The sequence below is a fragment of the Neoarthrinium moseri genome (assembly GCF_022829205.1).
Source record: "Neoarthrinium moseri strain CBS 164.80 chromosome Unknown scaffold81_Wmoseri_CBS_16480, whole genome shotgun sequence".
In the NCBI taxonomy this organism is placed as follows: Eukaryota; Fungi; Ascomycota; class Sordariomycetes; order Amphisphaeriales; family Apiosporaceae; genus Neoarthrinium; species Neoarthrinium moseri.
This window is the reverse complement of record NW_026055195.1, coordinates 110583-138291: the sequence shown is the minus strand read 5'-3', so window position 1 is coordinate 138291 and position 27709 is coordinate 110583. Positions and strand designations below refer to the sequence as shown.

At 54.9% G+C, this 27709-nt stretch overlaps 8 protein-coding genes across 8 annotated transcripts; 2 read left to right on the top strand and 6 right to left on the bottom strand.

Moving 5' to 3' along the window:
- Positions 1-290: 290 nt before the first annotated feature.
- On the bottom strand, positions 291-718 carry JN550_012220 (uncharacterized protein; the record flags this gene model as incomplete). Its single annotated transcript, XM_049310672.1, has 4 exons — positions 291-362; positions 415-545; positions 618-630; positions 686-718. 4 exons carry the CDS (start codon positions 716-718, stop codon positions 291-293), a joined length of 249 nt encoding a protein of 82 aa, XP_049165848.1.
- Positions 719-1558: 840 nt separating this feature from the next.
- On the bottom strand, positions 1559-4571 carry JN550_012219 (uncharacterized protein; the record flags this gene model as incomplete). Its single annotated transcript, XM_049310671.1, has 2 exons — positions 1559-3568; positions 3621-4571. The coding sequence occupies 2 exons, from the start codon at positions 4569-4571 to the stop codon at positions 1559-1561; spliced, it is 2961 nt and encodes a 986-aa protein (XP_049165847.1).
- Positions 4572-6065: 1494 nt separating this feature from the next.
- Positions 6066-7131, bottom strand: JN550_012218 (uncharacterized protein; the record flags this gene model as incomplete). The annotated part of the gene is made up of 3 exons (XM_049310670.1): positions 6066-6361; positions 6416-6888; positions 6947-7131. 3 exons carry the CDS (start codon positions 7129-7131, stop codon positions 6066-6068), a joined length of 954 nt encoding a protein of 317 aa, XP_049165846.1.
- Positions 7132-8714: 1583 nt separating this feature from the next.
- On the top strand, positions 8715-9753 carry JN550_012217 (uncharacterized protein; the record flags this gene model as incomplete). Its single annotated transcript, XM_049310669.1, has 2 exons — positions 8715-8755; positions 8835-9753. 2 exons carry the CDS (start codon positions 8715-8717, stop codon positions 9751-9753), a joined length of 960 nt encoding a protein of 319 aa, XP_049165845.1.
- A 1171-nt stretch (positions 9754-10924) lies between these two features.
- Positions 10925-17122, top strand: JN550_012216 (uncharacterized protein; the record flags this gene model as incomplete). Its single annotated transcript, XM_049310668.1, has 2 exons — positions 10925-10991; positions 11085-17122. The coding sequence occupies 2 exons, from the start codon at positions 10925-10927 to the stop codon at positions 17120-17122; spliced, it is 6105 nt and encodes a 2034-aa protein (XP_049165844.1).
- Positions 17123-17692: 570 nt separating this feature from the next.
- On the bottom strand, positions 17693-21492 carry JN550_012215 (uncharacterized protein; the record flags this gene model as incomplete). The annotated part of the gene is made up of 7 exons (XM_049310667.1): positions 17693-18628; positions 18688-18930; positions 19292-19452; positions 19841-20340; positions 20394-20839; positions 20905-21291; positions 21349-21492. The coding sequence occupies 7 exons, from the start codon at positions 21490-21492 to the stop codon at positions 17693-17695; spliced, it is 2817 nt and encodes a 938-aa protein (XP_049165843.1).
- Positions 21493-23330: 1838 nt separating this feature from the next.
- Positions 23331-24720, bottom strand: JN550_012214 (uncharacterized protein; the record flags this gene model as incomplete). Its single annotated transcript, XM_049310666.1, has 3 exons — positions 23331-23624; positions 23687-24443; positions 24641-24720. 3 exons carry the CDS (start codon positions 24718-24720, stop codon positions 23331-23333), a joined length of 1131 nt encoding a protein of 376 aa, XP_049165842.1.
- A 1497-nt stretch (positions 24721-26217) lies between these two features.
- JN550_012213 (uncharacterized protein) lies at positions 26218-27624 on the bottom strand (the record flags this gene model as incomplete). The annotated part of the gene is made up of 1 exon (XM_049310664.1): positions 26218-27624. One exon carries the CDS (start codon positions 27622-27624, stop codon positions 26218-26220), a length of 1407 nt encoding a protein of 468 aa, XP_049165841.1.
- Positions 27625-27709: the final 85 nt, after the last annotated feature.

Genomic DNA, 27709 nt, shown 5'->3' with positions numbered 1-27709 from the left:
TGGAAAATGAAGGTTCAGAAGCGAGGCCCTTGGACCTTCATATCTAGCGGGTGCGGCCCGTTGCTTCCAAAGTGGGGGCCTGAGCCTTCAGGCATCATCTCTCGCCCCAAGGTACCCAGTTACAGTACAAGGTGAATCAAACGAAATCAGAGACATAGGGAACGATGCTGCTGATGGGTTGCAGTTAAGTATTCTCAAATTCCTATCTATTGACTGGGTCCTTGTCGACAGTCAATTGCCGACTCACGCCCCAGCCAGCTCGTTCTGTACACAAACCCGTGAACCAACCACTACCGCATGTTTGCCTTGACCCTTTCCAGAAGCTGCTCCCTCGTATCGCTGTCCTGGGGATGTAAATTCCGCTGCATCTACCGTCAATCATCCAGCGTAGCCCACAAGTTGAGAATTACTTACCGCAGCCAGCCACCTCCTCATCTCATCCCTCGTCCAGGTCTCCGGGTTGCCCGTGGGATCCGCAGCGGCGGGGAACATGTCGCTGCCCCAGATCGCCCAGATGCCAGTCGCAGCGACCAGACCGGCGAAGCCTGTTTGCTCAGCAGTCTATTAGTACGTAACGAACCGTAAAACAAAAGCAATGCCGTCGATTGTCTAAATACCTAGGAAGGCGTTCTGCTTCCTGCGTTAGCTTTGTGGCTGTCTGAGAGGGTTCATGTGGCAAGCCCACCTTTGAACGCATAGCGTTGTCCAGAGGAGTCATTCTGTGTGCCTGTCTGCAGGAGAAGACCACGAAGACGCAATGCTACGATTGAACCGAGATGCGTTGCGCTCGCCTTACAGGAGAGTTCCTTCGAAGTCGGTGTTGTGACTGAGCAATTGAATTAGCACAATAGTTGGAGTTGCGAGAGATGGCGATGGTGGCGACTTCTTCACGACGCGTGTCTTTTTGAGGCCACATCTGCCCACCCATCCAACCACTTCAGGCACCACTGCTTTCTGCCTTCGAAACATAGTGAGTCATACTACTTCGCAAGAGAAGAAACTCATTCCAATTTGACAATTAGTTATGGCCGTATATAGTGTGATGTATCTGTTGTGTCGATTGCCGCCCAAATCTCTGCATTCAGTCATGTAGGTGGACTCTGATTCCAATAGTGGCTTGTGACATCCACGATCATCCCTTGTATTGCAAGCTGAAAACCAGGTGCCCAGGCAGTTGGCAGTTGATGATTAGTTGCATTTACAACATTATTATTATATAGGAAGTTTAGTAGTGCTTGTACGAGTGCCCCAGTTGTACAATTCCACCCTGGCCAGCCTGAGGAGTAAAATGCCCTCTGACAACCCCTATAACCGCCTTTTCCAAATCCGAGCAACGACGCACGCTCGCAGTCATTATGAACCAACTGTTTTTCTGCGCAGTTCTGCTGGTCGCAACAACGAATTGTACCATTATCCATCTCGGCTCATAGCCAATTTTCCGCGCCTTAACCCAAGCATGCCTTACTCCGATGCCCATATTTTCCAGGCCCCACTCGACGTATTGCAAAGCTGACCTTAATCCAAAAAGAAGATGAAGAAGAGACAAGAAGACAAAGGCTCATACTACCTTGAGCGTACCAGTTCTCTCAGGGATTGAGTTGTAGTCAAGTGTCTCCTTTTCCCTTCCTGTGCCCCATCCCCGGCGATCCCTTGGATCCCTTGGAGCTGAAGCATCCATCGGTGGCCTGTCCCGCCTTCCCAAGGTCATAGTCCTCCCCTCAGAGCGGAATGCTTCAAGTTGAGCTCTATCCCTCTCGCCCAGGGTCATGGTCCTGCCCTCGTTTCGCCCAGGTAGGGAGGGCACTGGAGGGATATCGTCCAGCAGAGTCCTTGAGGCAGGGCCACCCGAACTCTTGCTCCGGGTGCGGGCTGGTCCAGAGGCGCCCCTTGGCGACGGGATCCCGCTGAGTAGAGGCGCCGTTCCCCTTCTTACAGCACTGCGAGGTGGCACTTCAAGAAGGCCGTTCGGCCCACCCATGGGCGTCCCGACACTAATCATGTCCACAAGGTGGTGCATCCCCTCTGGTGCCTTGACGCCGTGTCCCTTTCTGGCCCACTGTGGCGGCTCGTTGATGGTTGGAGCAGACAGGTTGACCAGAGGCTTTGGGGGCTGGCGGCGAGCTCCCGGGTTGGCCAGCCCTGCAACCCCGCCCGGCGAGCCAGGCCGGTGCGGACTTCGGATGTGGGGTGGTGCTTCTGGTCGGCGGCCAAGTTGCGGAAGCGGTGGCGGCCGAAACTGGGAGCGCGAGGCGTTTGGTGGCCTGCCACCGTGCAGCGCTCCACCGGCGGTGCTTGGACGCGGTTTTTCGACCTCGCGCGTTTTAGCCGTGTGCTCCTGAGCAGAGGGAAACCAGCTTATTTCCGGCTTTTGCGCAACCTCGGCTTCGGCTTGCTTGTTGAGCAAAGAAGGGCCATCGGTGAAAGGGGACCCTCCCAGATCACCGAATTCCTTCGACAGTCCCCTGTTGGATGCCTCTTTGTCCACGCTTGCTTTGCGTTCCTTGTATGTCTGTCCCAGGAGACCGTTACCGGTGAACGCTCCGTCATCGGCGGATTTGATCTTGTCGATGAGGGCGCCTTCCGATTTGCTCTCCGCTGGCGCATTTTTCAGGTGCGCCGGGATGGACTTCGGCATGGTAGAAACGTCTGGCTCAGGCGGCAGGAAGTCCTTTCCAAACTGAGATAGCCGTTTATCAAACCGCTTCATGTCGAGGAGCGGCTCGAACTCTCCAATGGCGTATGGGGACTCATCAACTGAAATCCTGAGGCGGTGCTCACCAGAAGTTGCAATGTTGATCGACTTCTTGGGTGCGTGTTTGGAAGTACTACTCAACCGTGGAGGCTTATCGTCCGTCTTGGGTACTGAAACCCGGCGCGCGGCGGGTCTGCGATCTACTAGATACCAGCTCCGCCAGCTTTGAATTCGTGCTGAGAACTGTGCCGCAATCTGAGGATCTTCCGTACAGAAGTATTGGACAAAGTTCTCCGCGTTCATGAACATGGCCGGCTTGTTCTGGCTCTTGACGGCGAAGCAGTGCTTCTTTGGAGGCTTGAGGTGTCTCCTCATCTGCGACTCTACTGGGGTGTAGATATCGTAGTCTGACAGGTGGCACAGACTGAGGGTGTCCTTGTCCGACGAGCTGGCGTTGGGCTTCTTGGCGCATATAATCTGGCCGTTGTCCATGAGGGTGACCCATCGCTTGTTCCACTTCCCGGGCCGGTTTGAGTGATACATGTATAGCTGCACTCCCTTGGGCGGTTCCTCGCCGTCGGGCACAGATTCCACATCCAGATCTCGGTCCTGGTCCGGATCCGTCGACATCGAGACAACCAATTGATTATGAGTATCGCGGTCCCACGAATTCAGGACATCCCGTATGTGCTCGAAGCGTCGGATTCGGCGTTCCAGGCCGAGAGGACCGTATGACTCGAGTACTATGCAGCCTGACGAGCTCCATTCCAGATCGTGGGCCATGTTCTTCGCAGTTTCTTGCACGATGTCGTCGGGCGTAGTGTCTGGGCTGACGGACAAGATGAACGTATGATGTTTGCAGCGCACAGAAACGATCTGCAATAGTTATAAGGACATGACAGCTCTGCTTACTTGGATATTGACTTACGCGTTCGCCATGATTCACCGCCGAGACGGGCGCATCTGTCTGCGGTACGATGCCTTTGCCTCCGACCTCGATCCCAATGGGCAGCTTGGGAACGTCTGGAGGCTTTGTCGGACTGCGATTGGGCGTAGAGGACGTCGGCGAGAGGCCATCCTTGCTCTTCCGCCGCTTTGTCAACATTACGAACTTCTCGATCACAGGACTCCTGACCTTGGCCGGTTTAGTCGCCTGAGTCTGGCTGTTGGCCAATTGGATCTGAAGCCTCTCGAGGTCCTTCTTCTTCTGCTGGGCGAGCAACCGATGGGCCTCACTCTCCTTGTGTGCAACCTGCTCTGCATGCTTTGACGCGGCAGCCTGGTCCGTCAGGCGCCTCTCAACGTCATCTCGATCGGCTGTTCTCTTGCGCTCGCTTTCGCCGCTCGTGTTGCGAGACTGGCTCTCATGGTCCGTCATCCTGCGATAGGAATTCCTTGCGGCGTGGTCGAGGTGTCGCAGCTGGTGGTGGTTGTGCTGCGAGGAGGAGGAAATCGAAGTGCCACGGGAGCCGGTCGAAGCAGCGCCTTCGTTGCCATTCTGCGCAAGCAAGGTGCCTTGCCCATTGCCACTCGTCCGGACGGTGGATGGTATAGCAGGAACAGGGGGCGCATCATATGGTTGTGGAGCTGCAATCTTCGGGGTTGCATCGCTATCGCCGGATACGCTGGCAGCACGTCGACGGTAGCGTGACATGGACCTGGAGATAGAGTTTCCCGGCGCAGTGACAGGTGCAGGGGCTGAATCGGGAACATCCTCCTTTGCCTGCGCCGGGGGTGCCTCCTGGTTCGTATATGAGATATCGTAGCTCGCCGGGCTGGGCCTTGCCGGATGGCTGTTGTTGCCTCTCAAGGCCCGATACCTCGAGACTTTCTGGGCTTGCGGCTCCGGGCCGTCGTATGAGTCTTCCCCGCGCGACATTGCTGGAAACACTGGGGCGATGCGAACCTTGGTGGTGAACGGCTCTGCCAGGTTCGTTCGACTCGGCTGGGGAAAGCCAGTGGCAGCGAAGTGACGATCTCGACCGGACGATGATCTTCAGCAGGGAGCAGGGACTCGTTATCAAACTGTCTTGATTTGGTCTGGGATCTGAATCTGAATCTGAATCTCGGGGGTGCAACCCCCAAGTTCAACGTTCAACGCTGGTCGGTCGCAACTTGGCAATCTCCACAGTGAAGGAGATAGACCTGACCCTTTGCGAGCAGCGACGCAGGAAAAAGAAACGACGGACGTGGGACGAATGGGCGCGCTAGAACACGATGCCTTGTGCCTCGTCAAACCAAACAACCCTGCCGACTCGACTGCGCCGCGTAGTCACTCCTTGCGCATTGCAAATTAATCTCACGAATCTCACAGCTGCCAGCCGCTGGAGGTTTCCCACGTCGGGGCGGTCGTGGGTATGGGCAAGCCGTATTGCCGGGCCTGATGCAGGTCTACCGTCAGTCACCCGCCCAGTCGTTGTTGAAGATGGCCGAGGGGCACCTTGCATGAAATAATCGGAGATGTCAACCGAGCCAAGGAGGTCCAGGAGTGGTGGCAGGCCAAGTTTGTGGGCCCCATCCTGGGTATGCTGCATAAATATATCTAGGGGCCTGTTGGCATGGCGGATCATCGGATTAGAGACAGTGACAGAACTCTTGGTCAATGGGATACAAGTTGGCGCATTGCAACAGGGTACCGGATAAACAGAACAAGTTCGCAACCCTGTCGCCGTACAGACCTCTGCCTGGACGCAGTTCCCAGCCCCCCCAGGCTTATTGTTTTTGTTTCCCAATTCTGTTCCGTATTGCACAAGTACTATACCCTGGGCTCCAAGGTAGTCACGAGAGCATTTCCGTATGGTCGAGTGACGATCCGGGGGGGCTCACCTGAACCAACGGGTCCAAAGTTCAGGACCTGCATCTGAATCTGGGACATTGGACTCAGTCTAGGCCACTTAGCGTCCAGCACGACCTTGGTGGCAGGGCGACCCCTGCTGTACCCGGTGTTTAGGTCTGATAAGTCGGCAGATTGCCCGAATGCCGGGATGGATCATGGGGGGATGGCGACAATAGGGTGTATCGCATCGTGCAGCTTAGTTCCAGAGCCCCGTTCTGCATCAGAAGCAGTTCATTATCCTCTGGACTTATCATATCCCATGCGAGATGCGTACCGGTCTTTATGCCAACAAGAAACAGACCGCGATAGGTGCTTTCCAAGGACTACGCGTGGCCAGACGAGTTCTACCGCCGGGCCGCCGCATCTGTTTCGCGGCATCGATGATTCCCGATCACTGGGGCTTTTCGCCCCAAACCTACGTCCCGCACGTGTTGTGGGCCAAAATCAAAGGGTAACTGGCACATTTTGGCAAGTCACTGTCAGCTTGTCATGAAAAAGAAGGTTTATGCCATTTCAATACACCCGTGTTGACCGTGCTCATTTTCTGAAAGCTCGGACAGACCATCTCCACCAGCCAACGAAGTCTTGGGTCGAGACATCAATAGCGAGGTCCTTCAAAGCCTTGGTGCTCAAGTGGCAATCATAGGGCCGTTGGACGCTCGCCTTGGGGTCGTTTCCCTCGGTATTAGCTTCAATAGCTGCCATTGGAAGCCCCATAATCTCGCTGAAGACCTTACAGATCTCGTACTTGGTGTACCTATCCTCTGAGGAGAACTGTAGAGTTTGCGGTAGCGACGAACGGTCTCCAGCCTCCAGATACTTGACTGTGACATCTGCGACACTGTTAGCTTATGAAACACCACCAAGGGCTCGCTCCAGCTGGTTACCATGACAGACTCGTCCGACATCCTCAGTGTTGGTCGGGTAACGAAGCGCCCAGTGATCCATCTTGATCTTGGCTCCCTCCTCCTGGGCTTTCCAGACCGAATCCATAAGAACATTGACAGCGCTTTCAGAGGGGGTCTCTGCATCGCCGTACAGCACTGGAACTCTGAGTACGACACCCAGACCCGGCTTCCCTGCCGCCTTGAACGCCTCCTGAGTAGCATATTCCCCGTCCAACTTTGTCTGCCCGTATAGGTTTGTAGGCGCAGGCTGAGCATCCGCTTCGTACGGGGCATCGCCAGGCTTTCCAGGGAATACATAATCGGTTGAGATGTAGATCAGGAAGATATCTCGAGCTGCACAGAGATTTGCAAGCGACTTTGAGGCGGCAACGTTCAGGGCGCGCGTGCCCTCGGGGTCGTTGTCGCACTTGTCAGGGAATCGATTGGCTGCGCAGTGCACCAACGCCTGAGGCCTGGTGAACGAAGTATCAGCGAGCTTGTCTTGAGCAAGGGTGTCGCTTGCTGTCTGACTTGACGGTGTCCAAGGTTTTCTCGACCTCTGCAGCGCTTCCAAGGTCAACCTTGAGGACCGATATCCCATCGGCTCTCGAGAAACCGGTGCCCTTGACGGTCCAGTCCTTTCGTTCAAAGGCTCGGACGACCTGTCGTCCAAGAAGTCCCGTGGCGCCGGTAACAAGAACCGTTTTGCCAGACATTTTGAGGGTATGGTGTCTCACGATCTGTGGTATTTGGTCTTTGCAGACACGTTCGACGATGGAGGGGCATTGAGGGGCAGGAAAAGAGCTTCAAGAAATTGGGGACTTAAGGGACCTACCCCCCTGTAAGGTATGAGGTAATGGCTGGGGCGTGAACCGCCAATCGATCGGCTCAAAACCGCGCCGGTAAGTGTGTGCCGTTTACGTCTTGCAGTATAAATATTGAGCTGCCGCTACAAGTTGTAAGATTATGGGCAGATACCATCCGTCTCAGTGCAAGCCGCAATTGTGACTGTCTGCGTATTTCATAGCGTGAGCGAAGTCGACGTGCTTTGGTAACTTCAGCGAGGCGATGCCATCAACACATTCGGGCACAGCTTTGTCGTGTGAACTTGCTGCGGTCCCGAAGTCCAAGTTCCGTCACCCCTAAGAAAAACTTTCTTCTGCCACAACATGCGCAATGTCATGGTCTTGAACAGTGGAGTTATATTCCTTCATAGCACTTCGTGGTACTCTGTAGGCGCAAGACTCCCCAACAATCTCCCTAATGGTATTCCATACAAATCGTTTCTTGATTGGGCGTGTGATGGTATATTTCACCATGTATCTCTCAAAGCGTCTCCACCTGCATTCAAGATGTTCACTCCCTCCTCGACCCGTGTGTGCCACGCGCCATCCCGTATCCCAACTGGCCAAGTAGGCAGATCCCTATCTTGCCTTGAGCTCCTTCCTGTGCGCCCTTTTCAGCTGCCCTCTCATGGTCTACAGCTGAACACCACTGGATGCGAAGAACACCGAGCCTACCGCCCTGCCTATTTTACGCTCCTGTATTGTGAAATGGTTGGGCCACAGACCTCGTCGCCGTATTGTGCCCTACGTATAGGCTCGTTTTACTTTCTTGGAGCCAGGCGTCCACTTAGAACCCCATACAGCCTGCCCGGAGAGCTAAGCAAAGAGGTACATCCCTCCAGTAGTCATCGTGAGAGTGGCAGTGTTGGCTGCACGTCTTGGAGGAAGTCTGTCGGATACCAGGCCAAAACCTCGCTCCCCTTGCCTTCTTCGCCCCAGTTGAGATATATACCTTCACAGTTGTAGTGATTCAATCCTCCGAACTTCCTGGAGAACAGCAGAACTAAATACATAGGGAAGGAAATGACCCTCTATTAGGTTTAGATAGTAGATGGTGATGATTATCTGGCATCGGGTCTACTTCATTCGACGTAATACCTCGACTATTTTCCCATACCATCATTGAAAGTATGTGTGGGTAACAATCCATTACAGCACGAAGGCCAGGTTGTCTGGCACTGGGCATTTACTTTTGGCTCTTCAGTTTTTCGGCCATATAAGTTTACCTAGTTAAGTAGTTTAGCCAAGGTCTTAGCGCCTGTTGGTGGCTGACCGCTGGTGGGGCTGGGTTCTGGCCGCTCAGTGGGGATTGGTCCCGCAGTAATTTTTGGAAATTTTCCCCATCAAAAGTGTTTGGGTTGTTGCTTGTGATCTTAACCAGGCCGAGTCCACCACGCACTGCAACATATTGGAGAAACCGTTCGGGACGCTCACCCAGCAACTGACGAGCCACAATGCCGCACAAGCATACCCGCCGGGATAAGGATCATTCGACGTCAGTATTCCCTTTAGAGCACGCGGGAAGAGGTTACTGCCGCCTGCGTTGGAAGATGCTAACTTGCTTTGCTTCACAGCTTCAACCTGCCGCCGTCACAGTTCGCCAAACCCTTACCCGTCAAACCCAAGAAGCAAGATGGTCAGAAAAGCGACAATGCTGCCGCGCAGGGCAAGAAGCGCAAGAGAGATGGATCCGGGCAGAGCGACACACCGCGCGCGTTCAGAAGATTGATGGCATATGCCGATGGAAAGAAGCCAAGATCAGGGTTGGATGACGGACTGATGCCCGAGACCCAGTCGAAGAAGAAGAAGAACAAGAAGGCTGCCGATGACGCAACTGATACTGCCGCCACCGACACCAAAGGGAAACCCGAAATCCCCACCATCCGCCCTGGAGAGCGCATGTCGGACTTTGCTGCCCGTGTCGATGCTGCTCTGCCTGTGGGTGGACTGATTGGCAAAACGGCAAGGGGAGGAAAGGACCCCCTGGGCCTTAAAGTGTGGCGCACCAAGAAGGAGAGACAGATGCACAAGCTGTATGACGAGTGGCGCGAAGAGGAACGCAAGATTCGCGAGAAGCAAGAGGAGGAAGCAGAGCTGCAAGAAGAGAAGGATCTCGAAGATGAGGAGGCCGGCGTATCGTGGAAACTCAACATGCAGGGAGCTCCTGTCGCAGGCAAGAAGAAGAAGAAGGGCAAGCGAGCTAGGTATCTGGGTGAGGTGGCTGGCGCTGAGGAGGACCCATGGGAAGAGCTGAGAAAGAAGAGGGGCGAGACGAGGCCAGGGCTCCATGATGTCGCGAAGGCGCCACCAGAGCTCAATCTCAAGCTTCCCAAGAAGCTTACTGTCCGTGGCGCCGCCGTTACAGTGGATGGTGTTCCGAAAGCCGCAGGCAGTCTGAGGAGAAGAGAAGAGCTCCAAGGGGTGCGAGACGATGTTGTGGCATCGTACCGAAAGATGATGGAAGGGAAGAGACCAAGTTTGCACCAATCCTGAGACAAGGTGGTTTGTACACCCAGAGGCAGTTTGCATGATACCCATTTCAAAACACTGATTCAAGCGCCCTAAAGACGTGATACTTTGCGTAGAAGCGGCAGAACGTGTTGGAGGCCAGAGGACGGGAGACGGGCAACAATCGGCAGATCAAAAACAGATTACGACAGATTGGCTAGGATGGGTTTCCCCCTGTCCATTCTTTGAGCAGGATAGCTATATTCTGCTAAGGAATCTGAGCATGGTTATCGGTGTGCTGTGCCAAATACCATACTGCTGTTGATGCCATATCTGGCAGGCTGGGAGTGACGGGTATCAACAGGGTCCAAACGTGACTCAAGGTTTGATACACTTTGCGGCCGATAGCAGATTAAGATTCACAAGCCTGTCGCCTACAAACTCGCGGATTTCTCCCACCGTAACGTTGAATGAGGTTCACGGCAAGTTGTAATTACCTAGCACAGTACCCGTAACTAGATATCGTATAGTCATAGTGAGGAACTCGTCAGTGAATACCTAGGTACACTTGCATTGGAGCTGGACCTCAAGCCACCCACAGTCCACGAGAGTTTCGAGCTTCCAGATGGGTGCATGAGCCCCACTGTACGTAACTACCTCTCGCCGCCTGACAAAATTGTCTGGGCCCCACTGCGCGCAGCTTTCGCCCAGAAAAAAATCCACCACGCACCCAAAAAGAGTTCCAAACCGACACGTTCGAGTCCGTCCGTCGGCACCTCTGCGAATTTTTCCCTTCGCGGCCGCTCTGCATATCACCTCCGGCCTCATTGATTCCTTTCCATTCACAACCCACGCGACCTGTGAGCTGCCGCCGTCAATCGCACAGAGAGGTTTTGACATCCTGATGCTGGTCATTGGCCTGGTATCGCTGCTCACTATCGGGACTCACCCGTCCGCACCTAGCTTTGGTCCAAGTCAAACTTGCTGGAGCTCCACCACTCGCCTCTCAAGACGGGGCCACTGAGATGCCAGAATCTGTCTTTGACGATATCCAATAGTCGGCATTGTTCCACTCGCCAATACCTGTCGCTCTCAGAGTCCTTCGCTACTTACTATTACTTTCACTTTGTGCTCTCCGAACAATACCTGAACACACAGTCTCCTGGCTTCTTGGCATCGTTCGGCCTACCTAGATGCCTCTAATATTGCCGACACCATGGAGCAAGGTCTCGACGAACTGATCGAGTGGCTTCTCACAGAAATTGGCTTCTCGGGGCTCGAAGGTCAGTCATCTAACCGTTCCACTAAGCTCAATAACCCTTGGCACCCGAATCACCTTCCCGAGTCACAAGCAACTAGCAACTAACTTGTCCTAGGCTTTTCGGCCCTAGATTTGGTAAAAGCCGTCAAGGCTTTCTACCGCGAGAGAAGAGATGCCGATGGGGATGAGTCGGGGCCCTCTGGCCCGGCTTCTATTGAAAGTCAGGAGGTCGATGCCACCGACGCTGCGCACGCATCAATAGTATGGAAGTGGCTTGTCGCAAGGAAGGATGTCATTGTCGTTCCGTCACGGGTCAGAAATATGTCGCTTGATGAGGCGCTTGCCCTGTCTCAAGACGGCCCGACTTCCTCAATGGGACCACCAGAGTCTTTGAAAGACACTCCGCAATCCTCCCAGTCGGAACCGAAGCGAAAGTCCTCTGCACCGGATCCCAATGCACGGCCACGTTTGTTCCTGTCCGAGGAGCGACAGTGGAAAGCTATCGCCGGCCATGGACCTGACCTCAAGCGTCTGCCGCAGTTTGAGTGGAAGGCTCTTGTCGCCATTGCCTCCGTCAAGGAGAAGGGCATACTGCAAGGAGACTTGACGAGGCTGACAGGGCAAGACAAACGATCGCTGCCTATGCGTACAGATGCTCTAGCTCGGAAAGGCTACATCATTAAACAGTCGGCCATGCTTCGAGGATGCCGTACAAGCAAACTCTGGCTGGCCCAGTTCGGGCAGAACGCCAAGGCCGATGTTGTACGGCAGGGACTCCCGCCTGAGATCTTGAACATGCCGGCCGAGGAGCTGACCGCGAGCTGGGATCCGGTTTCGTTCACTCAATACTACACAAATGATACCATCGACTACATAGCCATTTCTCAGACATTCCTGATGATCCTCAAAGCATACAAGGCCATGAGGTATTGCGATCTCCGTGCCAAGATGGACATCAAGGAGAAAGTACCCCAGATGCGAGCACTCGCTAAGTCTTCGCGGTGGTGGGCCCGGGCTGGTGTATTGCGCTTTGAACCTATGGAGTCCAAAAAGAGCAACAAGTTGTTCAAAGATTGCATGAAGTTTGTACGAGATCCTACTCCGGAGGAATGGGCAAAGTATCGAACAACGCCAAAAGCAAACCTGAAGGTGCCGACCTCTCGTGTCAGGAAGAACAAAAAAGGTGCAGCGGCGCCAGCTGATCCATCGGCTGATACGCTGCCACCGTCCAGGAGACTGGGGAAAAAGCCACTGCCAAAGCGGCCAACCCCCGAAGTCATTCCCAGTCCTGCTCTGATCCGGCTTTCAGGTTGGACACCGTATAAGCCCATGGTAAATACTGTCCAGGAGATCATCAGACGTGCGGGGCCTGAAGGCTCCTCAAATGTCAAGATCGGGATGTTCACGCTTGGTTGGCCATACCGGAAGTGGGTTTCGACCTTGACAAGTGTAATCAGCCTGCCCCGTCCTCGCCCAGCCCATGTTCAAGCCTTCATCGTTGAATCTCAACTGAAGCGCGTCGGAAAAACGAACACGTACAAGTTCGTTGCAACTGGCGCATTGAAAATTGGCCACCAGGACCAGACCAATGAACACGAAGGGCGAACCATCGAACCACCTGCTCAGAGATATGGTCCTTCATCTTCACAAGACAGCAAAGGAGCTATGGTCAAGTACACATTCCCAGCCTTCTCTCCCAAAGCTTTCCTGAAGCCAGGCCGAAAAGTCTCGGGTTATCTAATACCGTATGGAGCGAGGAAAGGCGACCAGCTCCCCACGAAGCGCAAACGGGATGGCGAGGAGGAAATTTCTGTGCCTATACAGAAAAGACCTAGAGTCACACTTACTGCCGATGTTCGCCATCCAAGCGTAGAAAAGAGCCCGGAACCACAGATTGTAAGACCACCTGGAGTGCACTATGGTAAAAAGAACTCTCTGGATCCTTACAAACCCATGGGCCGCCCAAGAAAGTCGGTCGTATTGATTTTCAACTCTCCGGCGCTCAAAGACCCGAACTTTTTCACCCGTAGACAGCAGGAGGCAGAACCGAAGGCGACCAGCGACGGAGTACAGGATGCTGGCGGGCTGCAGTCTGTCATCGAGGAAGACTCTATCAACGTTGCATCGACGCCAAATTCCGACACTCATGAATCCCGTTCGCAAGCTGAGCCTCGTTCTGTGACTCCAGTACAAAAAACAGCTCGGCCTAAACGGGGGCGCTGGTCAGCGGGGGGTCCCAAGTCCTTCAAGTGCGATAAGTGTGGCAAGAGCTGGAAGAACCCCAACGGCCTCGAGTATCATCAGACCAAATCGCAGTCGCCTTGTAATCCCGATTACGTCGCGCCTCCGCCAAAGGCCATGAGAGTCTTCACCCCGAAGCTGAAGGAAAGATCAATGTCTGCGGACGTGGCAGAGGAGACCGACGAAGCTTTGCCTTCGACGCAGAGAAAACCATCGGAAGCCCCAAGAAACGTACTTCCGTCGCGACGACCGAAACGTGCCGCCCAAGAGATAGATGTGCCCGCTCCGGTGGCCGCTCCGCCTTCTCGCAACGCGACCCACCGTCAAGTGCGGTTGCATAACGTCCTGGACTTGCCAACTGCAGTCAAGAGTCGCTCGGTGGCAAGTATCGAAAGATCGCCAAGACGTGGAACCGAGAGCCCTTTAGCAAACACTACAGCCAACAAGCGCTTTGATAGCCCGGTATCGAGCAATGTAGCCGGAAGGCCACTGGATAGAGCCGAGTCTATCGAACCTCCAGCGACTACACTTTCTCTCAATTCTCGCCGGCAATTACTAAAGGGCAGCCAAAGCCTTCCTATGGACATGAACGGCGAGAACTTGAGCTCTTCTAAACTGGGACTGCCTGGTGCCACCTCGCATACTTCGCAAACCCCGAATGGCTCCTTGCAGCGTGGTAAGAAGACCTCCAAGAAACCGAGGCCAGACGCTGCGACCAAACAGCGTATGTTTGATGTTGTCCAAAGACTCCTGGATCAGAACGATGACGTGCTTCCTGGAGATGAGTCACTCTTTCTTCTCGTCCTTCACAGGTGGTCTGAGGGTAGCGGTGATAGTCAGATTGGTCCACCGGACCGGACCAAATATGACAAGCTGATGAAGGCTATGGAGCGTGACAAGATCATTCACTGCCACACTTATTCACTTCCCAATAACGGAGGCGCATTCGAGACCATATCAGTCATATTCAAACCCAGTCATGGAGGTGCTTCGGAAGATATCTCCAAGAGGATCGATCAAGTCAAGAGCAAATGCATCGAGTTATATCCAGAGCCATACATACCAGCAAAGGTTGCAATTCCTCGCTCGGAGTACGACTCACTTCGTGCTCTGGGTGAGAAGGATACGGACAACGCCCCGCATCTTGCAAATGTGCAAGGAGCATCCAAATCGTCTGACAAGAAGATCGCCACCTTGGAGTATGAACTTCCCGTCGATCTCAACGCCAAATCAAAGGCTCCGGCTGGTTCCGGCCTTGACACAGATAGTCCAGGGAGGAGACGGACTCGGCTTGACGCGGACGATTCAGATGAGCCGCACCGTCTCACACCCCGAAAGCGCCGGAAACTGAGATCAGCAGACGACTTCTCTGCCGTTGGCAGATCCAGCCAGCCCTCACGGCAGGACAGTCAGCAAGATGGTGAAGCGGATCATGCGCATTCATACCTCCAGGACCCTGCGACTGGGGCCTGGTCTTCACAGCCGCAGATGGCGAGGCCCACAGCGAGGGTTGATGCAGAGATACTTACCGCTACTCCACGGACCCGGAAGGCCACAACACCAACACCCAGGCGCCGCATCCGTCGTGGAAGGAAGGCGGCTCCGGACCCAGCTGCAAGAGGAGATATTGACGATGGAGATGTCTCATGGGATGTAGCACTCGCTCCGGCTGAAGTGATCAAAGCCTTCGAGGCATCGTCAACCATCCAATTCCTCCCACCGACCACGCCGGCCGAGTTCGCCAAAGCAACCTCAATGGAAGACGACATGTCGGAAGACGACGATGAGGATGATGAAGATCTCCTCACCTTGGACGATGACGAAGATCATCTGCCAAAGGAGGCAGCAGCCAAGGACTCCGCCTTCACCACGCTTCACTCAATCGTGGCTACTGGGCATGGCGTTTGGCCAGGCACATTCCCTAGATCCTATTTTATGGATCGACCGGGTGGCAGCTTCACGATGGTAGGAAGCTTTCCGGACTCGCGATGGCTCCTGAGGCAGAACCTACCGCAGAACGTGCGCGAGATGGTAGAAAACGTGCAGCTCACCAGGGCGATGAGGAAAGGCATCGACCGCGTCTACGGGGATTTCGGCCGTGATGTCACAGCCATTGAGACGTGGGAAATGTCCCCTGAAGGCATATATCTGCAAAACCGTGGAAGTATTGCTCCAGACCATATATTCATCTCCCTCGCCAGTGACCCGAGCGAGGCTAGCATGGAACCCGTCACATTGGAATGGCCCGAGGACACTCAATACACGATTGACACCCTGCCTAACGAAATCAAGTATGGTATAGTTGAAGACGACGGCGGGCAGTCTTTGACATCGAAACCGGACACCGTCACCGAAATGCCAAAACGAGCTTACAGACGCCGCAACGTCGATGGGGAGTCGCGTCAACCCGTCAAACGCTCTCAAGGTAACTGGAAAGCGCGAACACTGAGCGCCATACCCAAACGATCGACAGGACGTTGGAACAAGCAACGAGCCATTGGCGACAACCTTGGACGGAACAAGGAGACAGAATTACTCGTCGCGATTGTCATCATTCGGAAACTGCTTGGTGGTGTGGACAAGATCACAGACTGGGGCTTGATCATCAAACTGTACCCTGAATGGTCGTTGTCAGGCATAAAGAGGTTCTGGAATCGGATTTGCCGAGAGAGGGCCAACTACATCGAAGCGCTTTCTAAGAAATTTGACTCGGCATACCTCGATGCATACGAGAAGAATGAGGTCCCGTCCATCGACTACGACGACCTCGATAACTATGACTGGAGAACAGTAATCGCATGGGCCACCAAGTTGGAGACTCACGATGGGGTCGAGCTGCCGGTGACCCGCAGGCAGTTCAATAACCAATACAAACTTTCTGAGCCCAAGAAGGACGAGGAAAATTGGCGAGAGACCTGGTACCACTTCCAATCATCGACCTTTGTCAGGACCGAAGGAGCTGCTGGCCAACATGCGACGCTCCCGGCCACCAAACCTTCGCCAAGTTCCACACCATTCAGCACGACCGAGATTCATCTGGCCATGTCGTGGGTCCGTGCCCTCTGCGATGATACGAAGGGAATCACCATCGGCACAGATATCAGAGCTACCCTGCTAAAACGATGGAGGGGCGACAAAGCCTCGCTCGACGAGCTGCTTGACTATGCCATCACTAAACTCTTGGAAAGCAAGGTCATCTCCAGGCTCTACGGCAAAGGTCGCAGTCGCAGTTTCAGACTGAACACGCTCTTTGAGAACCGAGCCAAGAAGTTCGCGAATCTGGAAAGGTTCACCCAGGCCATTTCGTTCAAGGCTGAACTGGACAAGAAGTTCCGCAGCAACGAAGCCATGATCCTTCCTTACAACGCAAACGATGGCGCGATCATGGCCATGATCAACCTGCAGGCTTATGGCAGGGTGCGACTCGCAGATGACAACTTCCCCGTCATACCGCATGGTTTCAAGCCGGGAGACTACGAAGGTCGAAAGTACCCCAAGCGATACTACCAGTGGGACGTGAAGCTGATGCCTACGGACAAGTATGTCTACGATGAGGATCTCCCCCTCGTCATGCTGGCAAAGGACGTGGTCATCCCCAAGAGCGGACCCCTCGGCGAGATCCCCGGCTGGTACGACTTCTTCGGCAACCTGGACCACGGGCGCTGGGTTCAGTACCTCTGCATGATGGTGTTTGCCCTCGCCACCAAGGGGCCCATGACGGCCGAGAGCGCCGTCTCGCTCCTCGCTCCGACGATCGAGGCCTTCGAGGCCCAGTTGATCATCGACTGGCTCGACGGCCTGGGAGTTGTCCAGAGACTCGTCGGCAACCGCGCGCTTACGGTCGGTGAGTGGTGGTGGCTTGTCACAGGGAGACTCGCGAGCACGCAGGCCCAGGAAGTGGTGGAAGAGTGAGACAACCCGAGAAGACGGCCATGAAGGGCGGGGAGGTGCATCTGACGGCGTCAAAGAAGGCAGAGAGATGCAAGCAATCGTGATTTACATCGCTTTTGCCGTGTGTATTTAGAGTGTACAAAAATAGAGATACCCGCAGCCGGGTCGTTCAGACGGCAAATGGCATGATTCGTTTTCTTGCTTCAGCACGTCGCTGACAATAGTTTCACTAGTCTTCTCTACGCTGCTCCTATGTGAAGTTCCGTAAGTGTGATTGTCGAAAAACAAGCACGTGCTATAGTGAGTTGTCGAGTGTGGAGTGTATATCTCCTGGAAGAGGAGAACTCGACAACGGAGTCAGGTGAGAGTCGAACACCAAGTTCCCAAAAATTATGCTGAAATTCCGATAATTCAATTCTCTGGTAGCAATGCTTATATATGACATCCATTGCCCTTCTACTGATAACCCGAGTGTAAACGCCAGACCCCGTTGGCTTTGATACCAGATGCCGAATCCGTGCTGCCCAACGCCAAAACACCATGCCATCTCGACGAAATTGAGAAAACCAGAACAAGTAGACGAGGAAGGTGTCAGTATCCCAACAGGATCTTGATCAGCATCGCGATCAGGATGCCCACCAGCCCGATGATGGCATAATCCACCCACACGGGGATGCCGGCGTTCGGATCCAGCCGCCTCGCCCGCTGCACCACGGCCTGTCCCACGGGGTCGGGGAGTGGCACCGTCCTCGTCGGCTGCGGCACGCTCTGCGCGGGCCTCGCCGGCAGGGCAGCTTGGATCGCCACGTCGGCGGCGGGCGGCGCCATCTCGGTCTCGGGCGCAGTCCGGACGAAGCCCTCGGCGAGCTGTGCCGCCTCGGCGTCCTCCTTGGCGCCGTCGCTTCCCTGCGAGCTGTCCGCGGCCCTGGCCTTGTCCATCTCGTCGCGGAAGCCCATCTTCAGCTCGGCGGGGACCTCGACCTCGGTCCTGTCGCCGGGGCCGGCGTCGCGCTCCAGCTCCTTGCAGCGCTCCTCGACCTCACGGATGATGCCCTCGTTGCTCTTGCCGCAGGCGGCGCAGGTCCAGGTGCGGGACTCGGCGGCGAGCTTGCGGCGGACGGCGTCGCCCGTGTTGAGGCCGCCGATCTGGCCGCTGGCGTCGGTCTCCATGAAGCTGCGCAGGGCGACGATGGCGGTGCGGACGCCCCAGGCGGGCTGCCAGGTCTCCTCGTGGTGGCCCGAGATGGACAGGCAGATCTCGCGGTTGGCCTCGAAGCGGCCCGAGGGCGTGGTGAAGCGGAACGAGGGCGGGCGCAGCGGGTAGGTGGGCGGCAGCACGATGCGGCCGTGGTAGATGCCCTCGGCGAAGGGCGAGTTGGGGGGCCCGCGCAGGGTGAAGTGCCACTCGAACAGGTCGCTCTCGAGCGGCGTGGCCGTGTAGTCGGGCGAGGGCGAGTTGGACAGCTCTGAGGCTTCCTTCACTATTGCGGGGGGAAGGCGATGCATGTCAGTCAGGTGTGCGTGATGCTGCGAGAGCCGGGCCACGGGGCGGGGAACACATACTGATGCGCCTCATGGTCGGCGACTTCGAGTTGAACTTGGGAGCCGCCATCTTGAGATGTGGCACGTAGCGTCTCGGGAATCACTGGGTTGGGAGAGGGCGTCTCAGTGTGCTCGCATGGCAGCTGACGGTAGCTGTCGGTGACCTGTGTAGGGCGGCGGGCGACGGGCTGGTGCCACTCAAGGCGTAGGGCGACAAGATAAATGAATTGGTAAGTTGCAAGCAGGTCGCGTCGTGAGCCGGCGTCCTGAGTATGGTGCCGGAGGAGCTGTAGTTGCGTCAAGTCGGTAACTTATCAGTAGTCGCTGGCGGCAAAGTAGCGTTTCGGCGGCGGCACGAGAACACGTATTCGCTAGCGGACGCGCCACCTGCAGTCTCTAAGTTAGGGGGGGAATGACGACGGCCGTGGGGAACCCCTGTAAGTGGGCGAGTTAGCCGCACCGCAAGCTGCTACTGTAGTATGTATACTCCAGGAACCACGGGGCGGGAAAAGATCAATACTGTCGGGTGTCCCCAAGGATTCCAAGAGGCCCCATATGAGCAGATTCATCCACGTGTTAGCCACACACATAGCACAGCCATTGAATTTAGCAAAGCCAAGGTCTCATCTGCGGTCCCGCCTGCTGTACCGCAGGAATCAAGTGGCCAACCGGCCCTTTGGGCGGGCGTGACTGCACGGGCCAAAAGTCCGCGAGACTGACGGCCGCCGATGCTGTGCTGTGGGGCTTGCCGGTCCGCCCTCGGCTCCGTGTCTCCTCGTCGCCCCGGATCAGGCCTCCGGCTTCCATCCCTAGGCCAGCATGAGGCTGAGGTGGTTTGGATGTGGCGATTATATTTACCAGGGAACAATGTTCTGTTTTCTGGCACTTCCCACGTGGGTTTCGGAATCCATTACATCACAATTCCAGCTTTGGGTGGAATCGAGGATGGTAGCCACCGTAACGTGCTTTGTACGACTTACCACGGTTCGATTTTCCTGTCCAACTTACTACTGGCGGTAGGCCAAGTATCATGTGAGATTACAACAACACCGTATAGCACTATTACGCAACCTTCCTCGTACAATATGTAAACATTGGACCAGCTACAGATTAGCACGGAGGCGATTAGCCCAAGGCAAGCCCTCAATCACTTCGACGAGAGAGGGGCAATTGGACAGGAGTAGCGGCATCAGACACCTTCTATGACGCCCTCCTTGGAACTTCTGCGCCATGCCCGCAGTCGCTCCCCCCAAACCCAAAAGACTATGGGCAATGGAAAACACAGTACCACCCAGACCAAACTAAGCATGCTATTCCCCCATCCGTAGCCTAGTTTCTCGTACAGCTGAGGCGCAAAGATTGGGAAGGCAAATCCCAAGACATACGACAGCATCCGCGTGGCCGCGTTGGCCGAAGCTCCATGCTCGACGAACTCGTCAAGCTGGTAAGCGTACAGCATCTGCGTCACCATGACACTCCCACAACAATAGATGGCGGCGCCAAGGTCGAGCACCGGCCAGTCGACGTGATACTCGGCCGCCCATCCATACAAAAGCAAGCCAATCGGTGTCAGAACTACCCCCGGTACCAGATACGGCGACCGGAATTCTGGCTTGCCCTGTCCATCATGTCTGTCGCTGAGGCGGCTGTAAATCCAGTCCATGGCACGGCTCCGACTTGGCCCGCCAGAGTCGCTCCTATGGCGATAGCTATGTAGTGGAGCGCGCTGACCGACGGTGTCTGGTGGTACCGCTCTATGAACAGAGTTGCATATGTGCCTAGAAGCAAGGTGTAGACGGCGAAGTTCAGCCCCTGCACCAAAGCGAGAGCCTGGACCACGGGCCTCGTGAGTAGGAGACGCGCGGGACGCCATATTCCGGTACCGAGACGTCCGAGAAAGTCACGCCAGAACTTGTACCCGAGTGCATCCGTGATAGTGATGTATTGGCTGCGCGCCTTGCGGCGGAGGAGCACGGGTGTGTATGGTTCCTGGATATACACGCCTCCGATCAGAGTGACCGCTGCCGTGGTGATGCTCATCACCCAGAAGATCCACGGCCATTCGATCAGTTGCGTGACCAGACCACCCACGATGGGCCCCAGAGCGGGCCCGAGCGACGGCAGCAAGGCCGTGATGGCAGCCGCCTTGCCTCGTTCTCTTTTACCGTACATGTCAGCCATGGCCGGGCCGGTCAGCTGGAGAAGCAGTGACTCATGTGAGCTAGGCGCTGAAGCGTTTGGCTATGGCGAGAACGGCTTACTGTGACACCTGCACACGCTCCTAGACCTGCCATCAACCTGGAGACGATCATCAGGCTGGACGATTTGCCAACCGGGCTCAGCGCGTTCCAGAGAATGTACCAGACGTTTCCGCATACCCAGATCCACTTTCGGCCGTGCATCTCCGAGAACGCTGCGACAACGAATGGACCAAAGCCGAGCCCGAGGAAGTACGCGGAGAAAATGATCTGAGCCTCCGAAGCCCCTATGTCTAAGTCACGGCAGATATCCTCTAAAGCTGCCGCGATCATACTGGCCGTCATCAAGGTCACGAGCTGAGCGAGAGAGAATATGATCCCTGTGGTGATTTTGCGGCTCGATGGCCAGTTATACGGGTTGTGAGGATCGTCAGGGCCATCCCACGTGCTCTGTGTAGGTGAGTTGTCAGTGTGGATAGATAAGTAGACTAATTGGTTAGACTGTACTCCGTATTGCTTCATCAGCTGTTCATTACGCTTGCTATTTGTGCCATTCCCCTGTTCTTCGCTGTCAGTAGGGGGCGATACAGCGTTTTCAGCGTCTTCTGGCAACTTCAGGCTCTTGTCACCGGGTTTGGTAAGGTTCGCCATGTTAAGTAATGTCTCTGTTTTGAGTCTATTCAGAATTGAATACTGGGTTTGGGTGAAGACAACGCCCAATAACAACTCGTGGGGAGGGTTTGATGCTGATAAACTCATGCTGTGACATGGGTTCGTTGTGTTGGTGACGAATACATCTCGCGTCCGAAAACATACCTCCGAGGTCGGGCAGCCACCCATCACTCAGTCTTGGCCATGCAAGTGTTCTTTCTGCAGGTTGCAGCATGGGCATTGGTCCTTCTCATTCTCGTACGGTCCCGACAATAGTGCTACCGACATAGAAATTCCGGTAGGATGGACTGACTCCTGGTTGCCGTCTATACCCAATATTAAAGACAGGGGCCGGTGTTGCCTATGCTAAGCGAGAGGCCAGCACGCCTCCAATGAGTCACAGAACAGAGAATCGCAGGGATGCTAAGCACGTTAAATTCGGAGTTGGCCCTGTGCCGCCGACTTAGGGGTTGTACTTTAGCGGAAAGAGTTGCATTGAGGCGGCCCGAGTGGCTCGGAGCCATGATGACTGCTCGGTCACCGCTGGTCTCCGTACCACATGCCGCTTGCTCATCAGACTGCAAGGTATACTACAGGGTTATGTAGTTATTATGTCAGGGTCTGGTACTACATGTTGACGTCCATACTTTTGTGATTGCGATTAAGTTATTATTTGACGAATTCAAAATCCTTTATATCCCCATGGCGGGAGCTTTTCAGGGCGAAAAAGATTTATTCTCACTCTGAGACTGTAAGCAACGGCTCTTGGCTATCCGAGAACTCAATTACGCAAATTTATTCTTACCGTATTGCCAATCACAATTTTGAAAGAACGACCTCCCTTTATTCGACCGCTGATTCTCTGGCGTGCTCGAGGAGTTCAAACATCCGCGGGGAGTCTGAGCATGCATGGTAAGAGTCTTTGACTTCAGAGGAATCAGCCATCTACCCGTAAGACGGTCTTTCTTAACAACTAAACAGTAGTCTGTGTTTTCTCCCGAAGCTTTGCCACGTACGATTCCAGATCCTATGGAATAGAGTTGGCATCCAAGTCAACGTCTGCATGACTCCAATCTCGTGTACTCGTCTTGGGACGTGAGGCTCTCGGGGAATCGTATTGGTAGAACCGCAGGAAGCCTTCTCGCTTCTTTTGGGCAGAACAGACAATATTAAGCTATCCTCGTCGACGAATTCTCCGCCGCAATGCGAGCAGCTATTGTGCAGAGATCTGTCCTCCTGTTTCTTCTGGCCCTATATAAATCTCATTTCCTTGCACGATCATGGAAGCCACCACGCTATTTATTTGCGAAACCACCTGGCTGACGAAGCATTGAGTTGTCAGGGCTTTCGGAATCGTCAAGCATTCGAAGCCAATCTGTGGCTCTGATAGATATGTAATTACTTACAAGAACCGGCAGGTCTTGGGTTCTGTCCCTGGCACGAAAGCAATATGCTCTCCAGAGCACCGGTGGCACGGGACTGTAGAGTATAGTCAACACATCTCACCGAATATTGAGAGGCCCTAATAATGTATGTACGTTTTTGTATCCATTCACGAGATGCTCACGATTAATTATGTATATATGTACAGTAAACCCCAGGAAGGGCCCTCTGACACCTACTGCCGAGCGCGGGAGCCGAGACTACGAATCTCAGTTCTCGATTGGGACAAGAGGTCCTATTCTAGATGCCCAAGTAGCCCTTCCGACTTCTCAAGTTATCATATCTTCATCTCATCGTCAAATTGCAAAATCCGTCAACGCCGTTCTTGTTTTCCCCGTAACGCCGTAGTCCTGATGCCTTGCCGCGACCCGCTTGGCTCGAAATCGCAGGCAGTTCTATAGAATCTTTTTGAGCTCTGCCTTTTGTTGTGCCGTCAAAGTTGTCGGGAACTTGACGTTGTACTTGATGATGAAGTTGCCTCGCTCACCGGGCTTTTTCGAGATGGGCATTCCTTGGCCAGGATACGAGTCCGTAGAGCCCGGGGCGGTCGGGCCACCCTTGTCGAGGGTCAGTTGCTTGCCGTCAATGGTCGTGACGGTTCGCTTCCAGCCTGTCAGAGCTTCCTTGAGTTCCAGGTCGACGGTGTGTATCAAGTCGTCGCCGTCGCGAATGAAGAGTGGGTGGGGTTTCTGGTCTCATATTAGTACAATGCGCTTGGGATCAGGTTACCATACTCGCGGGAAATGCTTACCTCCTCGACAATGAAGTGCAGGTCTTGCTTGCCACCTTCTTCCTGGTCGCCTACGCCCTTGAACTTGATCTTGCTGCCCTTCTTCAAACCTGGTTTGATCGGGACCTCGAGAACCTGATCGCTGGTGGTGCGCTTGCCGCTATCATCAAACGTCTTCCTCTTGATCTTCATCTTCTTGGTGACACCGTTGTAGAGCTCTTCCAAGGTAAGCGGCAACCCACGCTCGACGGTAGTGACCTCGGGCGTTGCCTCGCGAGCGCTGCTGCGGAACGGGTCGGCTCCGGCACCGCCAAAGTTGGAGCGCATGCGGCTCGATCGACCACCACCACCCATGCCAGCCATGCCTCCGAGGATACTAGCGAGGGGGTCGTCGTCTTCAAAGCCACCTTGCTGCCGGGCGAACTCGGCAAAAATATCGTTCGGGTTGTTGAAGCGGAAGCCGCTTCCGCCGCCACCGCCGCCGCCGGTGCTGAAGTGGAACGTCCTTGCTCCGCCACCGCCGGGCATGCCGCCACCGCTACCAAAGTCGAAGCCTTGGAATCCTCCGGGCATGCCACCAGCTCCGCCGGCGAACGGGTTCTCGCCAGGCGGAGGTGCAGCTCCACCGCGGAGCAGGAACTCGAGGCCAAACTGGTCATACGTCTTGCGCTTCTCCGGGTCGGAGAGAATCTCGTACGCTTGCGAGCATTCCTTGAACTTCTCGGCTGCGTTGGGGCTGTCCTTGTTCTTGTCGGGATGCCATTTCAGAGCGGCCTTCCTGGAAGATGGCTGTGGTTAGTACAATGCTAGATGCAGTCATGTCAAAGTGCCTAGGTAAGTGACGAGGGGAGGAGGTAGATACGCCACAGGTCCAGTGGGTGGCGTGTGTGTCGCACGTTGATGCAAAGTGCAGTGCACTGGGTTGCGGGCGGACGTATGGAATTGGGGCGGGATGGCTGTTTGACGTCGACTTACCGATATCCTTTCTTGATCTCGTCTTGAGTCGCGTCGGGCTTGACGCCAAGCTGGTCGTACAGCTTAGTCTCCTTCACCATGTTGACGGGTATGGTGCGTCTAGACGGTGTTCGGTGGGTGTCGTAGGACGGAATGTGTCGGGTTGAAGTGAAAGTAAGAGTAGCTAGCTATGAAGGGTACCACGAGGGCAAATGGTAGCAGGCCCCTAAGGTTTTGGTGAAGCTTACTCTGGGTCGGTAGAGTCGGTTGGAATGTTTTTGGGGAGCGTGTCAAGAGGGAGGAACAAAGAAAAGCATCTATCAATCAATCAAATGCCAAGGTTCAAATCATCTGTCGCAAGACTCGTCGTCAGGGATCGTATGTACGACAGAGTTCTGAGCCCCACGCGCAGTAGAAGATTCGCGAATTCGGTAGGCCGTGAATCGAAAGGGCCAGGATGCTGGGCAAGGTGGACTTCCGGTCGCCAATGACGCAGTTGCAGCCGGGCGGAATAGCTAACTAAAGGCAGATTGGCAGATTGGCAGATTGCCAGAGTGGTACCGTACTGTGCTGTACTGCAGTTGGCAAGTTTGCGTACGGTAGGTAGGGCCTAGGTCGCCGGTGGAGTCGAGCACCAGGACGTCTGGTCCAGGATGGATTGGATGTGATGCTGGATGCGATCCAATGCCCCAGTCAATGCGAGCACATCACACGATCAAATAGAAGCCCAGCTGGAGATCCGGCCAATGACATGTGCCAATCGACCACCGGTAGACCCTCTGTTCGAGTATTTTCTGGAAGCCGCGCCAATCGACCTCGGGTTGCTTTTTATTGCCTTTTGTCTTGGAAATGTGAACGGCTTCCAGGTTGTCTGGTTAGACGCAGTGCGGGCGGTCAAGAAGCTGGCTCTCACCACGTCCAACGGGATGACGCTGATTGCGGGGTTTATCAGGCGATACCTAACGTGCAGTACTACCCCTCCACCGGGGGGACTAACTAGAGTTTAGCTCAACGCCTGCCGCCCGAGGTCGCAATGCAATTCAACGTTGTAGGGATGAGGGCTGCTAATTAGGCCGTCGAGAGTATTTCCACAGCTTCACCCAACTGAATCCTTCCCATGAGTTTGTCCTTGGCTGCAAATACTGTAGTGGCCCTCGGAATGCAAGAGACTGGCATTGTGGCTCAGAGTCCCAATCTGCCTTGCTGCCATCCATTGTCGTGGCTCAGATGTCTAGAAGGTTCGAGAAGCGTCTTGAAGAAGCACCAAACTTCGCGGCATATCTGACGTCTAACCGTCTCGGAATGCTGGCGTGCGACCTAGGGACATCGGATGGCTTCAGTTAGCATGGTAGCAGTTGAATTGGGATACCCGGTCGACCAAATCTTCCATCGATTGGAGCCCAACCAGCGCCATTCTAACACGAGGTGCGGCTAGTACCCAATATGCGTGCCGGGGAGGCAGGCATGGCTCGTGCGCGACTATAATCCCCCTTTTCAGGTCTTTTCTGTGGTGATTGCTGTCCAGTCAAACTCTACGCACCAGTGGCGGGTCTGCATAATGACTTGTACTTGGCTTGGTTTTCGTCTTGGAGGCTACATCATCCCATGAGGAAACTATTTACACTCTGCAGCGTGGCACGGCTCGGGTTGGCGCCTGGGAAAGCTGTCATGATCCTGCTGAGTTTGACCTTTATGATGCTCTTGTTGACATCCGGTCTCTGGTCCAGATCACCCAGGTTGCCAGCCTCGTCAAAGAATTGACACAGAAGTGCCAGAGCCACGCCTACAGAGATATCTTTGCCAGTCTCGCATAGGATAAGGATATTTGAAGGCACCGGTGACGACTGGTCATGGGCCAGCGTTTGCGAGGCGACAAGAGCCGATTTGGCGAATTCGCAGATTGCGGGCAAGGCAGATCTGAGATTTCGACTGGCAAGTTTATGCTTACCGAGACCTACCTCCATCTGCGTATTGCTTTTCACCCAGGTAGACGCATCCGTGGCCTTGGGGAGTAAAGATATGGTGCAGGTGAACGAAGGAGCAGCCTCCTGACCCAGAGGGCTAACAAAGAGACCCGGTGACACTTGCTGGGGTCCTTCCTGAGGAGGCCTTGCCGACTGACCTGACAAGAGGGATGCGATCAAGATGGGCAGCTCGACCTCAGGGGTAGCCAGCAGTTCCTCGTCGTGGTCCCAGAATGCAGCAGGGTTCAACCCAAGAGCCCAATTCTCGGTATCATCCCCGGCGCCTTGGATGTAGCCGCCTTCGCTCATCTCGCCGCCGGTCACTCGGCGCGAGCTGGTGCAGCAGATGACAGGGTGGTAGTCTTCGAAGATGGTGTCCGCCGCGAAGAGCTCGGATTCCTGCGTCACCCACATCGGCCGCAGTGGCTTTTCGAGCTGGCTCCAGCTGCCCATGTCGAGCGTCAGGGCTTTGAAGGCGTCTACGAAGCCGGGTATCCGAGCTTCCATCTGGGCATGCTCCGACTCAGAAACCACATTCGGCGGGGTGTATAGAGCATGCTTGTCCGAGCGTTCGGGGAAGAGCACTCGATTGAGCACGCAGCACCAGGTAGGTATCGTCTTACTCAGTGCGTCAGGCATACGCTTGCCCCGTCTGGTTGAGTCGACGATGATGCAGCCATCGTTCTCACCGATAATGGCCAACAAGTGCAGATTCAGCCTCCTGGTCGAGAATTTCCACTGCCCCGTGTGGCCGTCGGTGCTTTTAAAATACGCGGAACCGGCCTTGGAGGTCGGTGGGATATACCAACTGCCGCACCGCTCGTTGGCGACCAAGGGACGGGCCAGGGTTTGCGCAACGTCCGACACGAACCTGGCATCCTCCTTTATGGAATGAAGGCGGTTGGTGATGGACAGGTTCGACTTTTTCAGGTCTGTCAAGATGCGAGAGAAATTGTGGTTGGCTTGATCAGAGAAGACAAGATCCGACAAAAGTAGATTCTGCGGGGCCTTTTGCACAGACTCATTGGCCTGGTTCCCCATGGCGGCTGGGTCAGACGTTGGGTGCTCGGGAAGATGAGAATATTCGGAGTTGGGCAGACCCTGTAGATGTCTTAATTATTTACAG